We start from the raw sequence: 19,083 nt of genomic DNA on the forward strand, positions 1-19,083 counted from the left end.
AATGTCTTGAGAAATATCATAGGGTTATATGAATAAAGATTTGGAAGAAAGAAGTATTGTCTCCATGAATTTAATTCAAAAAATTTATATAGAGGTTAATAATTTTTGGAGGTCACTAATTCACTTTGTGATTGGTGTGAAATAAGGAGATGGAAAAGGTTATAAGAGGATTAGGAGAGAGGGTTTGTATCTTGTGCACAATTACGGTTGTGAAAATTGAAAAACATTAAATTTAGTCTCACAGATGTTAATAGTCTTCTATTCTATTTTATATGAAAGTGTTCACCTAAACTTACAACATTAAATTTAGACTAGTTGTAGGATATCAATGATTTGTAGGTTTGTGTAATATCTTTGAGTTTGACGTTTTCTTTAATGTAATTTTTAGTAATATTGTAAATCTCATTTGATATTTTTTTGGATTAATTACATAGTAAAATTATACAAATGTATTTCGCATTAACATTGAATTTAGATTGGATTTGAATTTTGTCCGATTTATGATTCTATGTGATATCTTATTTAAGTTTTGAGTTAATATGATATCTTTTCTAATATTGCTCGGTAATATGATATATATTATTATGTTCATCAAATATATAGTAGGCTTCTATGATGTGCTCACCTTAGATTTAAGATTAAATTTAGAGTGGTCTTAGAGTTTGCACACTTTATGAATCTTTCTTGTTTAAGGTTTGAGAATATCAATTGATAATTTGTATATATTGTTTAACCTTTTTTATATTGTTATATGCATAATTAACCATCATTTAAGCTATATGCATGAATTTGTTTGTCCTTAATAACATATGCATGTAGATGTTTAGAGTGATTGGAACATATATTTTGTTAAATCTTATTTTTAATGGTTTTTATTGTAAATATTTAAATATTTTGTCAAATCTTATCTTGTGATTTTAAGTATAAATATCTACATTAATTATTAAAACAAATTGAATCTAATTTTTTAATAAATATTATTAGTATAAATAAATAAACTAGTATATATATCTTAATACATCTATTTAAAAGATATTAGAGTTATTTTGTTTTTTTCTTATACACATTTTTATTGTTTACACTATTTTTATTTAATAGTTATTATCTTATAATACATTTTCTTAGTTAAATTTAAATTTATTTTAAAATTTATAGTAAATAGTAATACTATATATGACATGTCACTTTTACATGATTCCATGTAGGTATTAATATTTATTCTAAAAAATAAATGTTAGTTTATGACACAGCCATGGCAAGAGGGTTCTCAAAGAGAACTGTTTGCACCATGCAGCAAGATTAACACAATGGAAACAACAACACAGAATAGAGAGAATGCCATATCGGACTTCAATTATATCACTAATTCAAATACAACTAGCTGGCAACATGCGGGCAACAAGCAGGCTAACAGGCCTTATTACAAAACATACATTCATTCTGGAACCAAAGAGATGTTCCAATTCAATCTATATCTATCTAATCATCATCAATTGTCCACTCCCTTACTCATCTAGGATCTAATACATCAATGTATAGCATTCAGAACACATCTAGGTCGGCCAAGAAATATTTCAATCCCCAAGGCGGGAAAGTATAACGTGCAAATAGGTCAGCCCCAAGCATGAAGAAAATCCTCTGGAAAAGAACTGAAATGAGACGTGAAACAAAAGGAATGTTGGCCAAGCGTATGGGAACATCGTATGAAGTTCCAATCACCTCCACAAGTCAAGGAGATGCTCTGCAAGATAAGGAAACATCATCTAGTTATTAAGGTTCAAACTGGTCCAGAAACTAAGAACTGCCAAACAATCTGAAAACAAAATCTTGCTGGGAAAAGATCCAAACGAGATGAAATCCAAGATCAACATACAAGAACATGACTACAAGCCAAATCCAGCTTCGCATAAAAAATGAGCAACTCGAAGGGGTCCTGAGTGAAACATAGAACTGAACAAGAAACAAAACTGAAAGCAAATATTTTTTATTGATGCAAGATTGCTAATGGACCAAGGATGCTCCTGCATCAAACATTCGAGGTTATTTGAAAAGTGAGTCCCTCACTTTGATGGGGCTAGAGGAAAACCAAGACGGTTTACCTCAACCTAAGATATCCAAGAAGAATCTTCCACTAATTTGTCCTTCCACTTCACAAGATATTCTCTGTATTGTCTTCTTCGCGTGCTCTTACCAACTCTGTTATCCAAAATCTCCTTAATCTCATCTGGTTTCTTCTCAAGAAACTGCCTCTCTAAATTCAGTCCATTGTCATCATTGAATTCTGCTTCATGATACTAATAGAGATCCATTATGTTGAATATAGGTGATATACCCAAGGTATCTAGTAACTCAACTTCATATGCATTGCCTGAATCAAACCTCTTCAAGATCTTACAAGGCACAAATTTTCTCATCTTCAACTTATTATATGTTCCAACTGGAAATCTTCCCTTTCTTAGATACACCATTACCTCATCTCCAACTTCAAATTCCTTATGTCTTCTCTTCTCATCCACCTTCTCCTTATACTTTGGGTTCATATCTTCCAAATGTTGTTTCACCTGATTATGCAATGGCTTCATGCGGTCTGTGAACTCCTCTGCTTCAACACTTCTTTTATCCTCATGACTAATGTCTCTCAATTCTTATATACCTTTAGGATTCATTTTGGTAACGATCTCAAATGGTTTTTTTCCGGTACTCTGGTTCATTGAATTGTTGTATGCAAATTCTACTTGTGCAAGAATCAAATCCCAGCCTCTGCGTTTATCTCTAACCAAACATCTCAACAAATTTCCTAAACTCTTTTTCACTACCTTTGTCTGTCCATCTGTCTATGGGTGAAATGTAGAGTTGAACTTCAATTCGGTCTTCATCTTCCTCCAAATTGTCCTCCAAACGTAACCAACAAACTTGGTATCCCAGTCTGAATCAATACTTCTAGGTAACCCAGGCAATCTCACAACGTCCTTGGAAAATAGGTCTGCTACATGCATTGCATATTTTGTCTTCTTACAGGGTATGAAATGTGTCATCTTTGAGAATCTATCTACCACCACAAATATACAATTATTCCATCTCTGTGTCTTAGGCAATTTAAGTATGAAATCCATGCTTAGATCTTCCCAAGGTATCTCTAGTACTGTCAAAGGTTTATACAATCCTACGTTCTGACTTCCACCTTTTGCAACTTGACAAATTCTACAAACTCTGAACGAATTTCCTCACATCCTTATGAACCTGAGGCCAAAATTAATTCTCACTTACCAAGCCAACGGTCTTGTCAATGCCAAAACGTCCTGCTAGTCCTCCACTATGCTTCTCCTTTATGAAATTGTCTCCCATAGAACTTTGGGGTACACACAATTGATCTCCTCTAAACAACATCTCATCTTGAATGAAATAATCCAGCCATTTGCTTTGATCCATCACAACAAACTCTTTACAAGATTTCCAGGGCTCAACAAAATCAGGGTCTTCCTCATACAATGTCTTCAACTCATCAAACCCTAACACTTCAATTCTCATTTTGGTCAACAAATTTCTTCTCCTACTCAAAGCATCAACAACTCTATTTGACTTTCCACTCCTATGTTTCAGAACAAGAGTATAGCTTTGCATGAACACAACCCATCTCATGTGTCTCTAATTCAACTTACCTTGACTATTCAAATATTGCAATGCTTGATGATTCGTATACAACACAAACTCCTTAGGCAACAAGTAATGTCTCCACTTCTTCAAGGCTTGAATTATGGCATAGAACTCTTGATCATACACTGAATATCTTCTCCTTGCATCATTCAACTTTTCACTAAAATAGGCAACAATCTTTCCTTCTTGACTCAACACTGCTCCAATTGCATTCCTACTTGCATCACAGTCTACTTGAAATACTTTATTAAAATCCGGTAGGGCTAGCACAGGTTGTTCAATCACCTTCTGCTTCAACAACTCAAAACTTTTGTTTTCTCCAGATGTCCATCTAAAATCATTTCGGTCTCCTCTCATTGTTTCAGTCATAGGGATGCAAACTGAACTAAAATTTCTAATGAACTTATGATAGAAACTAGCCAATCCATGAAATGATCTTACCTCTCCAATGCTTTTCGGTGTAGGCCATCCAATAATTGCTCTTACTTTCTCAGGATCCATCTTCAATCCATCTGTAGATATCACAAATCCCAAATATACTAGTTCTTCATTCATGAAACTACACTTCTTCAGGTTTATCAACAATTTATCTTCTCTCAACCTCTGCAAAACTTGTCTCAAATGTAACAAATGCTCCTCTTTTGTCTTACTGAAAAATCAAAATGTCATCCAAATACACAATCACAAACTTACCAAAGAATTTCTTCAATACCTCGTTCATCAACCTCATGAAAGTACTTGGTGCATTAGTCAGTCCAAAAGGCATCACCAACCACTCATATAGTCCTTCATTTGTCTTGAATATAGTCTCCCACTCGTCTCCTTCTTTGATCCTGATCTGATGATATCCACTCTTCAAATCTATCTTTGTAAAATATCTAGCTCCACTCAAACAGTCGATTATGTCATCCATCCTAAGCAAAGGAAACCTTTACTTCACTATGATATGGTTTATGGCCCTAGAGTTAGTACACATTCTCCACTCTTCATCCTTCTTAGGTGCTAACACACCAGGGACTACACAAGGGCTCAAGCCTCCTCTAATCAAACCTTTCCTTATCAACTCATGTACATGTTTGTTTAGTTCTTCATTCTCTACTGGTGTCATTTGGTGTGCATCTTTATTAGGCAAACTAGCTCTGGAGATCAAATCCATACAATGATTGATACTCCTCATAGGTGGCAATTCATCGGGTACGTTGTCTGACATTATGTCTTCATATTCTGTCAGAAACTTCTTTATCTCATTTGGTTGTCCCTCTTCCAGTTTCAAATCAAACTTCTTAGTGATTAAAGCATAGCACATATTTTTACTCCTCAAACCATCTAGAAATTTTCGTCCATCAACCAAACAAATTCTAACATTTGTACTAATCTCACTCTTAACAGTCTCCTCCAAAGACAACAAAGTTTGTTTCATCCCATTTGCAACAATAGCTCTTGAAAAGAAAACTTGAATTATTGGAGAGCATTAAAAAGAGGACTCAATCAATGGAAAAGTGAGTTTGGCACAATCATTCACTCTCTGTCTCCATTCATTTGTGCTAGTCAAGGGCCAAATTGTGCGCTTCTAAATATCATAATGGATGAAATTTTAGATTAATGTTAAACATTGATGGTTTCAACAAGGATGCAAAGGTAATATTGGATGCTAGGTACATGCACACATTGAGAAAATTGTAAAACTGCTAGCATTGGAATGGTCTTTAGAGAAGGTTTATGCAACTTAGGTTGAGAAATATAATCAAACCATCTAATATATTCTTATCAATACTAGCACATTTGTAGATTTGTTGCATAGTTACAGCTCTTGGAGTCCAGTAGCTAATTATGTCTTTCAAAATCTCCTTATTTTGCATGTATTGGACATATGTATTCTTCAAGTTATAATACCCCTCTCAAGTGGCTTCAAGACTATTGATTATCTTGGATAATATGTACCAAATCAAATCTTCAACCATATCAATGATTTTGTTATTTCTATCCTGCTTGACCTTTTTCAATTGCTCTTTTAATTCCTTTATTCTCACATACAAAGCATCCTTATCTATAAATGATGTGTCTATTGAGCCTAATGGGGATGTCACAATTGAAATAGTTGCACTCTGTGGAGATGACAACAATGATTGCACCCTATTATATTCAAACATCTACCTTATGTGATCTGCATGAAGCTTATCATAATCAACTTGGAGCTTCTTTATTAAAGCTTCACTAAATAAGGCAATGTTCATAGCAAGAGAAGTTGCTTGGGGAGGAAAGATGACTAACAAACATTTAAAATTAAATTCCCAATTGATTCCTTTATTCTTCCTATCACCTGTGGCTTATTTGTAGATAACGTCATAGCCCAAATTTATAATGTCTCGTACCTTGTATTGAATCCAAAGCCAAAATATGCTTGCATATCTTGTTCTTTTGTGGCAAAGTCCTCATCCTGCTTCCAAATGGTATCCAAAGCAATAAAGAAGGCAATACCGCACTTTGGCAATAGGAGAAAACTAGCTTCTTGATCCATTTTCCTTCCTCCCTCAAGGGTAATATTGTTAATCTTAAATCAACCCCTTTCAAAATCTCTTGTGCAACCCCCTTCATTTGTGATAGGTTTGTCTCTCCTTTGACTTAATTCATTATTTCTTGAAGCTCTTCCCTTTTTAATTTTAGCAAAAAATGTTTAAATTTTTTCGACTTCACAATTTTACCATTTGAGATAAATTTATCATTGGCCTCATCTCCCCCATCTATGAGATTTATGGCTAGTTTATCTTGGGGTATATCAAGAATTATTATACTTTGCGGAGAAAGCATCACTTGATTCTCCTCCTCTTCTCCCACCACATTCTCTGCAATCACCTTAGTCTCCTTTGTTTCTCCAACATCCATAGAAAATACAACCAGGGGTGGCTGTATAACTTTTCTTTTTTCTCCTATTGTTATACAAGGGATGTAGTTGATATTTCAAGTCCTTCTTGCACCTATTGAACCACCATAGTTGCTTCGTATTTCATTTTGGGACTGTGTGTGTGTGTGTGTGTGTGTGTGTGTGTGTGTGTGGTCTCTTATAGATGCAAATCAATCTAAAATTGTAGCCTCTTCTCAAACTTTCTCTCTAACACACTAGGAGGTTTGTATGCTAAGACATCAACATTATCCATCATGATTTTGATTTTGTCTCTGTGTGTGTGTGTGTGTGTGTGTGTGGGTGTGTGTGTGTGTGTGTGTGTGTGTGTGTGTGTGTGTGTGTGTGTGTGTGTGTGTGTGTGTGTGTGTGTGTGTGTGTGTGTGTGTGTGTGTGGTCTCTTATAGATGCAAATCAATCTAAAATTGTAGCCTCTTCTCAAAATTTCTCTCTAACACACTAGGAGGTTTGTATGCTAAGACATCAACATTATCCATCATGATTTTGATTTTGTCTATAAGATTAGGGACATCATGAAAGGCGCCTAGATATTTAGGGTCATCCTTCTTTATTTTCTCCTCACACTTCAAAATTGTATCCCACTTCATTTTCTTGGCATATACTTCTTGATTAGTCATGTAATTTATTATCACGTCTTCTTCAAATAACACCTTATGATAGAAATTAGAGATCCTAGCATCAATTCTAACTTGATTTATAAAAAAATTAGGTCGCAATCTCTCTTAACATCTAAGTCCATCCAATAATATAATGCAATATAGGATACAAAAACTCTAATCTTTCTTAGTTGCTGACAAAAAAAATCAAAGAACTCAAGATAAGAGGGGAATAATGGTCCTTTTTTTGTGACTCCTTAAGTGAGTCTTATCTCACTCATTCAATTTCCAAATGAATTCAATGTAGGTGATCATTTTTGGTACACGTCTAAGAAAAATATGTGGCCTAACTGAAGACCCATAAACTCTTATCACAACCGTATTTAAGTGTAGATACCAATCTCCCCAATTTTGTTCAATACCCAATTCAGACACCCTATCCTTTGTTTTGAAGCAATCCATTATCTCCTTAGGTAAACTCTTTGGTTCAATACCCAAATATCTCAGTATTGGCTTGACAAAACATTCTTCAAATACCATATAACTTGCATTCTCACAGTGCATGTCCCAAATATATTTTCAACATAGCACAAGGAAAGAGATCTTATCGTCATCATACTTGATCTTATTTGCAAAGCCCTATCACAAACATTTCTTCCTCCATACGGAAACATGTGACATAGTAATGAATACCATTTTAAAATGAAGTACCTTATTATGACTTTTCACTGCAATGAATTGCTTGTGCATTCCTCTATAATGAATGAAGAAAAGTCAAATACTCTACATTGTGTATGTCAACAGCCATCATCATCAAATGCACAAGTATTTAAATTCTAACATCCACTCCTAGAACCTAGCATAGACCACCATATGTCTTAATAAAGTAATTTCTTCAAAGATATCCCCATTAAAAGGGTACGATTTCATGGGAGTGAAACGCATTGGTCTTCTATCTACACCCCTTACTTTGTGCTTTGGTAGACAATTCACCCTATAACTAGGTAAATCATTTTTGTACTCTTTATTCAAGACACCAAAGTTAATAGCCTTGTTGCTGTTGAATTTAGGTTAAAAACCTTTATAATGTATTCCTTATCAATTCTAACCATGTCACCACCATTATCATTATACTTTTTTGCTACTATTCTAATGAAATCCACATTAATAAACACATTTCGGAGTATCAATTTTCCCAAGTCAAAATCCCAAACATGTGAAATAGGTTTCTTCAAAAACTTATTTTTACTCGTTTTTATTGCAATGCTCAAAAAGTGACCAACCATTTACAAGGATTGTTGAAATCTAAAGTTTGCATTGATCCCTCAATGATCTAATAGGATCCTTACCCCTTGTGCATGCATAGCTCGTTTCAATGATTCAAAAAATTGGACCATGTGGTCCTCATCTAATGGTCTTTTTGTTTTTGAGAGTTGGGAACTAATTTGACTCATTTTAAGATTTTGGGCAACAACTAGGGTTTTGAAGGATGACCAGATTTTACAATTATAAGACAATATATAGTTTTATGATACCTTCAATATAAGTATGAAATGAGCGCACACAAATTTGATTGCAACTATATAAATTAAGAAGAAGATTTGATAGCTTACCTATGAACACATGCAAACCCCAGTTTATTTTTTAGGACACGAGAATTAAAAATTTGATAAATTTTTCATACTGGGTGTCTTACAAGGTGAATAGAAGGCAAGGTGAATAGAAGGCAGGGTGAATAGAAGGCAACCTTACACATCATTGCAATGGCCCCACATGAACATAAGGTTATCGAAAGAAAGCAAACAACTGCCTCCAACTAGATCATGTGATAAACTAAAGGTGCATAATATCAATGGGACAACACTAACGAAGACTAACGTGGCATACAACTAGCAGATGCTTTAACAAAGACTAACACATAGCAATATATAACATGATCATGAATTAAAGCTTAACAGGAAATAAGAATGTAGGATGAATAGAGAATAGGCAATGCAATAGGAACTTGACATTTGGCACCAACAAGGACTTAAGTGGAGACCACCAACGGATGCACAACAAGGGCTACTTAAGTTATTTTAAAGAGCACATGCATTAACAACTATGAGTGATCACTGGGCAAAGGGGTCGGTCAACGAATGATTAGCGAGGCTCACAAAAGTGTCTTAAAGAACTAAGAACATGTCAAGCAAATCACCATCCAAATAGAAGATAAAGTGACGAGCTCAAACAAAGAGCCTGGGGCTTAGGGTTTAAGCTTAATACCTAGCAAAAACATGCAACTAAACTCTAGAAATCACATCAATCCCAACAAGGACATGTATGGCAAATAACAACATTTATGTTGGTTACACTAAAGAAGATAGCACACACTTAGGACATCAATGTACTACAATTACTCATTAAGAGTCACCTAATGCAATGCATTATCATCTTTGTTTGTACGTAATGGCATTAGTAAGGGTAGTCCTATGGCCCACATTGATTTGAGAAACACATTTATAAACTCATTTCCACCTAATTTTATTAATATTGTTTGTTAATACTACTTGCTAATCATATAAACCCTACTATTACATATGACATATTTATGTCATTGCTTTTCATTTGATCTTGACAGTGAGAGGCAAGGTATTATTTTTTGTTGCAAGTATGTCTCCATGCTTGCTCATTAGGGGCAAAATCAAGGTTATATTTTTATTCACATATAGGGAAATCAAGGATGTATTTTTCGTTCACAAATATTGCACACGTGTAAGTATATAAAAAGTGCATATTTTTTACTTATTTTTACATTTACATGTCATGCTCTATTTTCCCTGCACTCCTTCATAAGGGGGCAAATTATTATTAATTATACGTCTTAGTTTATGCACAAGTTTCATAGGTTCAATGTACATGCTTGTTCTAGTAGCTCAAATTCTAAAAGGTATATATCATTTTTATTTGTTACTTTCTATTTTAGAAAAGCATACTCATTTAAATTTAGATGCACCAAAAAGTGGTTTCACCTTGTAGAGAAGAAAAGTACATAACGCTGCAATTTTCCCTACTTGTTTTATATTATTTTATATGGATGTCAACAATGCATGGTCCTAGCATTTTATTGGCCTATTTTGACACGCTAACCCAAAACACAAATTCAGCACTTAGTCATGCAATATCACTCAATTCATCCTAATTTGATCCCTCAAGCATTGTCCATCTTAGACTATATCTAGCTTGTGATTATATCCCCTAGAATAAATTGTGGCATTAATCTAGTCCCTTTGTGTTCAAATTCAAATTCAATTATTTCTCAAGTCTTCCAAAATATGATCATTGTCCATCACCCAATACCAATAATTATAATGTGTCTAGATCATGTATTTAAAGATGTCATCCTCATTCATTCTTATCATCAAACACGAAAACATCTAATTAACAATTTGGACAAAACATCAAAAGCATATATCAAATGTAGGTTCAACTATCAAGTGTCTACATTAAGATCCAAGATCCTAATCATTTATCTATTTCAATCATTTTCTAATCAATCATTGATATTGACTTCTAACACAAAGTTGGATTTCTTATTAAGATCCAAATATTGCTTCTTAGTACCACACATTTATATATACAAAAGTATTATCGACATGAACATTTCCTTTAAATATCGAAAGCCAATTTTCACTCAAGACAAAACCACAACAAATGAGCTCAATCACAAACAAGTTGTTGTCTTGCATCCTCAAATCCTTAGGTCCCAATTTTCACAATTCTCTAATTCTAGATATAGTTCAATATTTCAATTTTTCTCTGTCATACTCTCATAATAATCAAAATATAAATTCTAATTTGTCTTAATCAATACTTTTTCTTTTTTATCAAGTAGTTCAAATGATAGTTTCAATTCCTTTATATATCATAAGTTGTGCTTTATTCCCTACAACTCTCTAATAATCATATGATATAAGTATTTTTGAAACTAACTTATCAATATTTTTGAAACCAACTTATCAATGTCCAAGACTCAAACCTATACTAAACTTATAATTAAATATTGACAATATTTTTAAGGAAAGATTAAACATAAGATTGAAACATCAATGGAATAAACCAACAATAGGATCATAAAACATCATAGGCTTGTACATCAACGTTATTTGAGTATATTATCAAGAAGAGGCCCCTCCAGCATGGTTGATTTCTTTTCTCTTTCCTTAGCATGTACCAAATTTGTTTTTTTCATTTACTTTCCTTAGCATGTACCAAATTTGTTTTTTTCATTTGCTTTGCCTATTCATTGATTTGATCCAATGTAAGTTTCTCAAGCCAAAAATAATAGTACTACCCCATTACTACAAGGGATGCAATAGTTAAGTTAGGAGCACGAGGAAAGACTACTATCTAATTTTTCTTTACGGCTCCTTCAAGTTAAAAAACCATGCAACATAATTCATTTTATTAAATGTGAATGGAATATGATGTGCAACTTTTACTACCCTCTTCACATGAGAAATGAAACGATCTTGTGTGCCTTTTGACCTTCAAATCTTTGAATGTATTATAATATTATTTTACTTAATTTTAGATTAATTTAACATCTGTATTGTGATACAAAGCTTTATTAAACTCATTTTCTACGATTGAAACGGTATGGGATATGAAGTGCACATTTTTACAACCCTTTTCGCGTAGGACATAAACATGACCTTTATCTTTAAATAAATTTTAGATTGTTTTACTTAATTTTAGATTAATCCCCAGCATAACTCTTGTTATCCAAAATTTATTGAACTCCTTTTCGACAACTTGAATGATCTAAGACTTGAGTAACTCAACATCACAAATCTCTATAAAATCCAATCAATTTGTCGGTACTACACTTCCCACTCGTGTCAATGATTCCAAAATCTTCACTGTACAAATTAAGTTCACATTCTTGATTATAAGTTTTCTAAACCTCTCCAAATGTAAATGCCTTTGCTCTGTGTCATGTAACCAATCAAGGTTAACTTGCAATGTTGATGCAAATTTGTAAGCTAGCAATTCTAGAACAAAGCACCAAAAGAAAATGGAATCAGAGGCAAGAGGCCATGATTGCCTCAACCAAGTCAAAAGGTTGCGATAGGCAACATGAGCCAAGAGAGCAGCACAACAGAGGAAGCACTAATGCAACAATTTCATCTGTGAAGAGCATATCACACAAGAAGGAAAAGAGAGTAAATTAGGCAATCTACTAGCACTCCTTCATACTGATGATGGATCATAAAGTATGATCCGAGACATTGATGTAAAAACTAACACAGAAGCAATCTTCGATTAATTCATGGATTGTGGAAACTTAATACATTTGATAAAATAATCAAAACAATGCTAGAATATGATACGAGACTATGATCCGAGACGTTGACACAAAAAGTAACACAATCGAACCCAGAAGCAATCTTTAATTAATTCACGGATTGTGAAAAATTAATACATTGGAAAAAATAATCAAACAATGCTTGGCCGGTGGCGTATGTACACACGAGTGACAAACCTAGCTATGTCGTACTTCGCTGCACAAATTTGAGACTGTATTACAGAAGATAATTTTCACTAGAATTTTCGCTACTGTTTTTATTATATCCATAGATAGGGAGCGCACACATGCAGTTGAAACTCCAAATATTCGTACTTTGTTCGATACAAATCTTTACTGATTTGAAAAAGGATCAAGATGTCAGACCATGGGTTTCTGCAGATGCAGGAGCAAACCAATAATCGAATTAATATCCTGGTTTCTAATTTTCGTATTATGACATATTTTGATATAGACTTGTGCTTTAATTAACTATTAGGGTTGATAAAGATTTAATATTGTATATCGAAATTACTTATGAAAAACATTATCATAATGGTTTTTTAACATACAGATTCTAAGCAATTAACGTTCAGTGTACCTCTTACTGTTTGCTTAGGGTTTACATTCAAATTTCGATATTAACGTTGGCGCATTTTGCAGGACTTCCAGATTTATTTTTGTTCGCTCTATATTCTTCTTAGCAGAGTTGTAAAACATTTTTTGTCGTTTTCAAAATATAAAATCCCTTATTGCCAAAACAAATGACACCAATTAGGTCAATTCAAAAGAATCACTTAAAAAATGTAATTTTGTACTCTAGCTGTGAATGTGATAATTCCAATAAATTTAGTGATTTTTCAAGAATATTGTCTTCAACAAAGAAAAGAGAAAAAATTTCCTTTCACACCACAGTTTGCTAACTAAAAAATACATTTCCACGACGACAGGCCAGTGATTTGGCCACTGGGATCGTCAAACTTACACATATAATGCCATAACAGACTTAATGCATGACTTCTACAACTATTCATTTTTCCAATTTTCCAATCCCCAAAGCTTCATACCATATAATTATGTAACCGACAACCAGCATTCCTTTATACCAATTCCCCAAATAATTTCTAGCTGTCAGCATAAGCAGCGTTGCATCTGACCCCATCCAATCGAGGTATTACATGATTAGAAACCAGTTTCCTGCATACCGTGCAGAAGCAAGCACCACCAATCTCCCAACTCTATTACAAAAGACAACTTGATGATGATATGTTCATTGCGAGTGAAATATTAATCGATGATGCAGATGAACACACAGATATTAGACAATATCTTCCAGTATGGCGACTGAAGAATAGTAAAACAAAGTACACATTAAATAATTTCATATAAAACCCAAAGTGTCCCGAGCATCTTGTCAGAATCATTTAATAGAATATAGAAAATATGCCAGGAAAAGGCAACATGTGGAATTCTGAGCAAACACTGGAGCATCAAATACTCCAGATGTCAATCGATAGCAAATACACAGAATGGTTCCCTTAAGGAATAAAAAGAACAGGTAGCTCTCCTACCATAAAGCAAAATTCAAACATCAATCTGGTTGCACGGCGGAGTCCATTTCGCAAATAAGATCAATGAGAATCACAAACTTAACAATCCCATGCTCACAAACTTCATGGTCTACATAAAACTGTAAACAGGTCCAATGCTCATACACTAAAATGCTTTCAACTTGAAAAAAAAATGTGTCAGAATTAGTTGGGGATCTTAATTAGTACAAGACAGAATTACAACATGCTAAGATGACTGAGAATTTGTTCCAAGCTCGGGAGCATTTTCAAATGAAATCAACAAACAAGGATAGGCATGTGCTATCCAGAACAATTGCTATGGATTACAGAAAGATTCAAATATATACCCTGGAGTGAACAACAAATGGGCTGACCTTTACTACCTTCTTGCCAGCACTGACAGAAATAACTTCAACCTGCCTAACAGATGATTCTGCAGAAAAATCATGACGTGAGAAATTTCCAGATCTTCCTTTTTAGAGAGGAATCATTATCCTCTTCCTCATCATCTCCATCTTCATCAAGTTCATCAATTTCTTCATCTTCTATCTCATCTGCAGGAGCATCTTCCTCATTGCCACCACCATCTCCTTCGGTCTCATCGTAACGATCTCCTGTTTCAGACTGAAAAAAAACACCCTTTTAAATCAAGGTCTTTCTCACGACATCTCACAAATTAGAATCAAGTAACGTGTAAAGAAGTTACATACACAGTTCAATTTCTGCATTTCAGACATACTTATTTGAATATCAATGAGAAAGAAAAATTAACGCTAGAAGGCATGCAAAACCAACCATTCCATGCAAGCCAGATATCGATATGCAAATGCACATGAATTATAAACCACTGCTTGCTTATTTTCAAGTTCAAGAATCCAAGGCAGCAATCAAACTATTTGCTGAAGTCTGAAAGAATACTAAAACCTAAAGCTCTTTATGGAAACTTTGGATCACAATATAATGAATAGAAATATCTTTAATATCAGAAGATGTAAGCACTACCTTCTTTATATATTACATACCACCTACAAAAGCAACACATTCTTTCCATAACTATACACAGTACACACACACACACACTACAGCACCACGCAGTGCCAAACCTGTGAAAAAAAGATGCCATACAGGAAATTCCCTAGCCCCAAAGCTGTACCTGATCCCATACCCAAACCAAAAACTTAGATACTATAACCAGATCATAGCCTCACATTACACGAGATCTCTGGCATAAACAATACCAACTGATATAACTCATCTTCAACTTGCTTGTTTGCAAGTACAAGATGGAACTTCTATCCTTCTGCAAGTGGCTGAGACTCTGCCAATGTCAAATCAAAAAGGATGATTTCTTAATTCTTAGTATCAGTAAATGACAAAGTGCAGTAGTTGTTTAAAGAATAACTCGAGGACATCCCCTCTGAGTCTCCCCTATTTTTGTACATGGGGAGTTATATGCCCTCTAGAACAAAGCTTGTAGCTTATGATACTGGATTCACCAGTACCCAGGGCCATAACAGTCCTACATGTATCTGGGTACCCCAGCATACCCAGTATTCATCTGCAAACCAAGACAAAGGCGGTTGAATTAGAAAAAATGTGTCCAAAAAAGATAAGTCAGCATTTTCAGCTCTGTAATTTCATACGCAACTTTCACCTTCTTCATCTCCTTCACTTCATTATCTCTGCTTCATGAACATTTATACTTAAAAAGTAAGGATCTTGGAACAACCCGCATGTGTTTCCGCCTGGGCATTTGGGATTAACATGACATATCACAAAAAACATGTTCAGGGAAATCTTATCCTGGTCAATTATAATTGCTCAACTGTTCAGGATGGTGCTTAGAATTGCTCAACTGTTAAGGAAAGGTGCTTAGAGCTGCATTTGTAGTTGTCATTGTGCCATAATCACCCTTAAATTTACTAATTGTTTTTTTAATTTTAATATAGCAGAGAGATCAATCCCATACAATAAAGATAATTTATTTTTTTGTTTCTTCATAATGTTTTATTTTTAAAGTTGTTTTGATTAAAAAGTTATAGTAATAAGTTAGTTTGTTTTTTTGCATGAATAAACATTTCATGGGTAAAACGTTATAAATTGTTTATTTATTGCGTATATTAATTATTAGCAGTAATATATATTTATTATTAATAATATTCTAAATTACTTGTTTAATGTTAATTTATTTTCATTTATAAAAGAAATTTATTGTTAATTTATATTTATATTTATTTACCTTATTGTTATTTTATATTATAGTGTTATTATGATTATTTTTATATATTTTTTAAATAATGTACAGTTTAACCCAGCCATACCAAACGCAAGAAAAAAGTATTGACAAACTGCCAAACCCAAATCAAAATATGAACTGGCAACATCGCTTATAGTTTACACTCAATCATTAATCACATGCAGGAGATTTATTGGCATAAAACTTCCCATGTCATGTTGTTCAAAAAAAATTAAAAAAGTAATGCCCCTCAATAGAGAGACTAAAAATTATAATGTGAGGCACACTAGCTCATACAACCATGTGAAAGCCTATTTTATGTGGTCATTCCCCAACAGGGTATCAAAGCATGTCTATGAAAGGATGATAATGGATTACCACCACAACAAATAGCAGGATATATTAAAGAGCAAGTGGAAGTAGATGCAAGAGTTGCTTATGGCACAAACCATCCTTTGAGGAAAGGAAAGGGATGAAAAAGGCCCTCTTGCTTCTCCATCTCATAGTGACTTTCCTGATGTCGTAGTAGAGAGCCACCCTTTTTTGGGTAGAATTGAAGAACCTGTTAATGTGAAGCGAAGCATGGGGCCATTTGAGAGAACATTTAAGAATAATACTAGAGAGATTGCAGATTAAAGCATTGCAAGATGTTTATATCAAACAGTTTGTCATTTAATCTTGTACGATCACTAAATTGGCAGCATATGTTAAGAAAAAAAAATGAGCCTCCACAAGGGTATTCAGGAACGTGGGTCCTAAAATTGTTGTCCAAGTAATAACAGACAATGCAAAGAATTGTAAAGTTGCATATACGTTGATTGAGACAAGGTTTGACTTTGAACACATAATTTGGACACCTTGTGCTTTCTGCTCTCAATCTTCTGCTACAAAAATTGGTTATGAAAATAAATTGGATCAAAGAAATCCATGTTAGGTTGAAAATATCTAGATGTTCATCACAAACCATCACGTGTCACATGCCATTTTTTAAAGCACTTCCATAGTTGGCATTGCTAAAGGTGATCGAAACACTTCAATTTTTAAATTCTACATTTCACTTTTAATAATCATAAATTTAATTTTAAACTTGAGCATGTCTTTGTAATTAGGTTGTTAAGACCCTATTTGCATCCAACACAATCATCTTGAGGCGACTTGTGGACATGCAAGAGCCTCGTCCTAGCATGGATATTAGTCAAAGATGGTACCTAGGAGGCAATCCAATACTCGAAGAGCAACAAATGTAAAGTAGATGAAACAAGTGGAATATCTTCTTAGTTTCACTAAGCCAATCATCTGTATGATCCGTTTTATTGGCATGGATAAGCCAGTTTGGGGAGAGGTATATGATATTGACTCTTTGATTGAGAAAATGAAACCCATCATCAATGAAAAAGAGCAAGATCCAAAAGAAACTTTCTCCAAAGAGGTGCAGATAATCTATGTTGAGCAGTGGAACAAAATGACCAACTTACTACATTTTCTTGCATTTGCATCGACTCCCAAATTTTATAGTGATGAAATTCTTGCTACACCATCATACAAAGATACAAGAGTCAATGATATGTGTAGGAAAGCACGTACAGAACCCTTTCCCGATCATGAAATGGATGATTTAATTACAAGGGAGTTTGCTGATTTTGTAGCCTCCTTTGGTCAAAGTGCTTTCACTCTCTATGACAAATATAGGAAGGATGTTCATGCTTGGTGGTACCTCAATGGCCATACATCACCACACCTCCAAACTATTGCAATCAAACTTTTATCACAAGTTTGTTTATTTTTATTGTACTCTCCAAATTTATATTGTTTACGAAAAACATTATTAACTTCAAATTTAAATTCTGATTTACAATTTTATAATTGCACCCCATATTGTTTCAATAGGTTGCTAGTTCCTCTATATCTGAGCGAAATTGGAGTACATACCCCTTTATCCACTTAGTGAAACACCAAGCATTGCTCAAACAAAAACAGAATAAGCTAGATCGTATTCAATATTAGTTGTTATTTGCCAGCTGTGATGGACAATGAGAATAGTCTTTTAAACATTTTAACTTTTGAAGGACCTGATGTATGACTTTGCAAGCTGTGATGGACAATGAGAATAGTCATTTAAACATTTTAACTTTTGAGGGACCTGATGTATGACTATTGGAAAACCTCAAAAATGGTAGGAAACTATAAGAATTTATTGTGTTCATAAGTAAGATTAATGATAGTGTTCCCAGATTTTTTTTTCCATGGACACAACTATCAGCATCCTTGACCTTAAGAAGCTGTTATATCATGTTTGAGTACATGCACACCTATATCAAAATCTCTTTTGGCTGAATTGCTATGTCTGGGGGTACATTTCATCAAAGACATCTAGGGAATGGACCTGACACTCACTGAATCATATCATCATCATTAGAAAAAGAAGAAGAAGAAAATCTTTTAATGTCCACAGGGATAAAAAATAGTCCATGGGACAGTCAGCCTTGCCATCATTAACTGCTGCAATGCAATCATTTTCCATTCATGATGATGATGAGCTCCTTCAACTTCTTGATAATCCCATAGTTGAATAGGCTATACCAAAAATCAGCTATCAAGATATTTACATAATTGTCCTTGATGTCTAAATAAGCATTACACTCCAACTCCAAAATGAAGTGTTTTTCAGATTTGATTGACCCAAAAGGCAAAAATACACACCCTTTCTTCCCCAAGCTTTTTTCGGCCTTTTCCACTGCCATGTTTCATACTCGAGTTGGTCAAAATTATTTCTTAGTTGA

The 19,083-nt window shown here is 34.0% G+C and overlaps 1 protein-coding gene across 1 annotated transcript in view; it reads right to left on the reverse strand.

Annotated features, from left to right (window-relative positions):
• Positions 1-14,183: 14,183 nt before the first annotated feature.
• Positions 14,184-19,083, reverse strand: part of LOC131050958 (nuclear matrix constituent protein 1) — a 42,681-nt gene continuing 37,781 nt past the window's right edge. The window contains exon 8 of the mRNA XM_057985284.1: positions 14,184-14,691. Within this exon, the coding sequence (XP_057841267.1) occupies positions 14,512-14,691 (180 nt within the window). The 3' untranslated portion in view covers positions 14,184-14,511. The remainder of the gene's footprint in view (positions 14,692-19,083) is intronic.

This window comes from Cryptomeria japonica, chromosome 2, assembly GCF_030272615.1.
Source record: "Cryptomeria japonica chromosome 2, Sugi_1.0, whole genome shotgun sequence".
Lineage (NCBI taxonomy): Eukaryota > Viridiplantae > Streptophyta > Pinopsida > Cupressales > Cupressaceae > Cryptomeria > Cryptomeria japonica.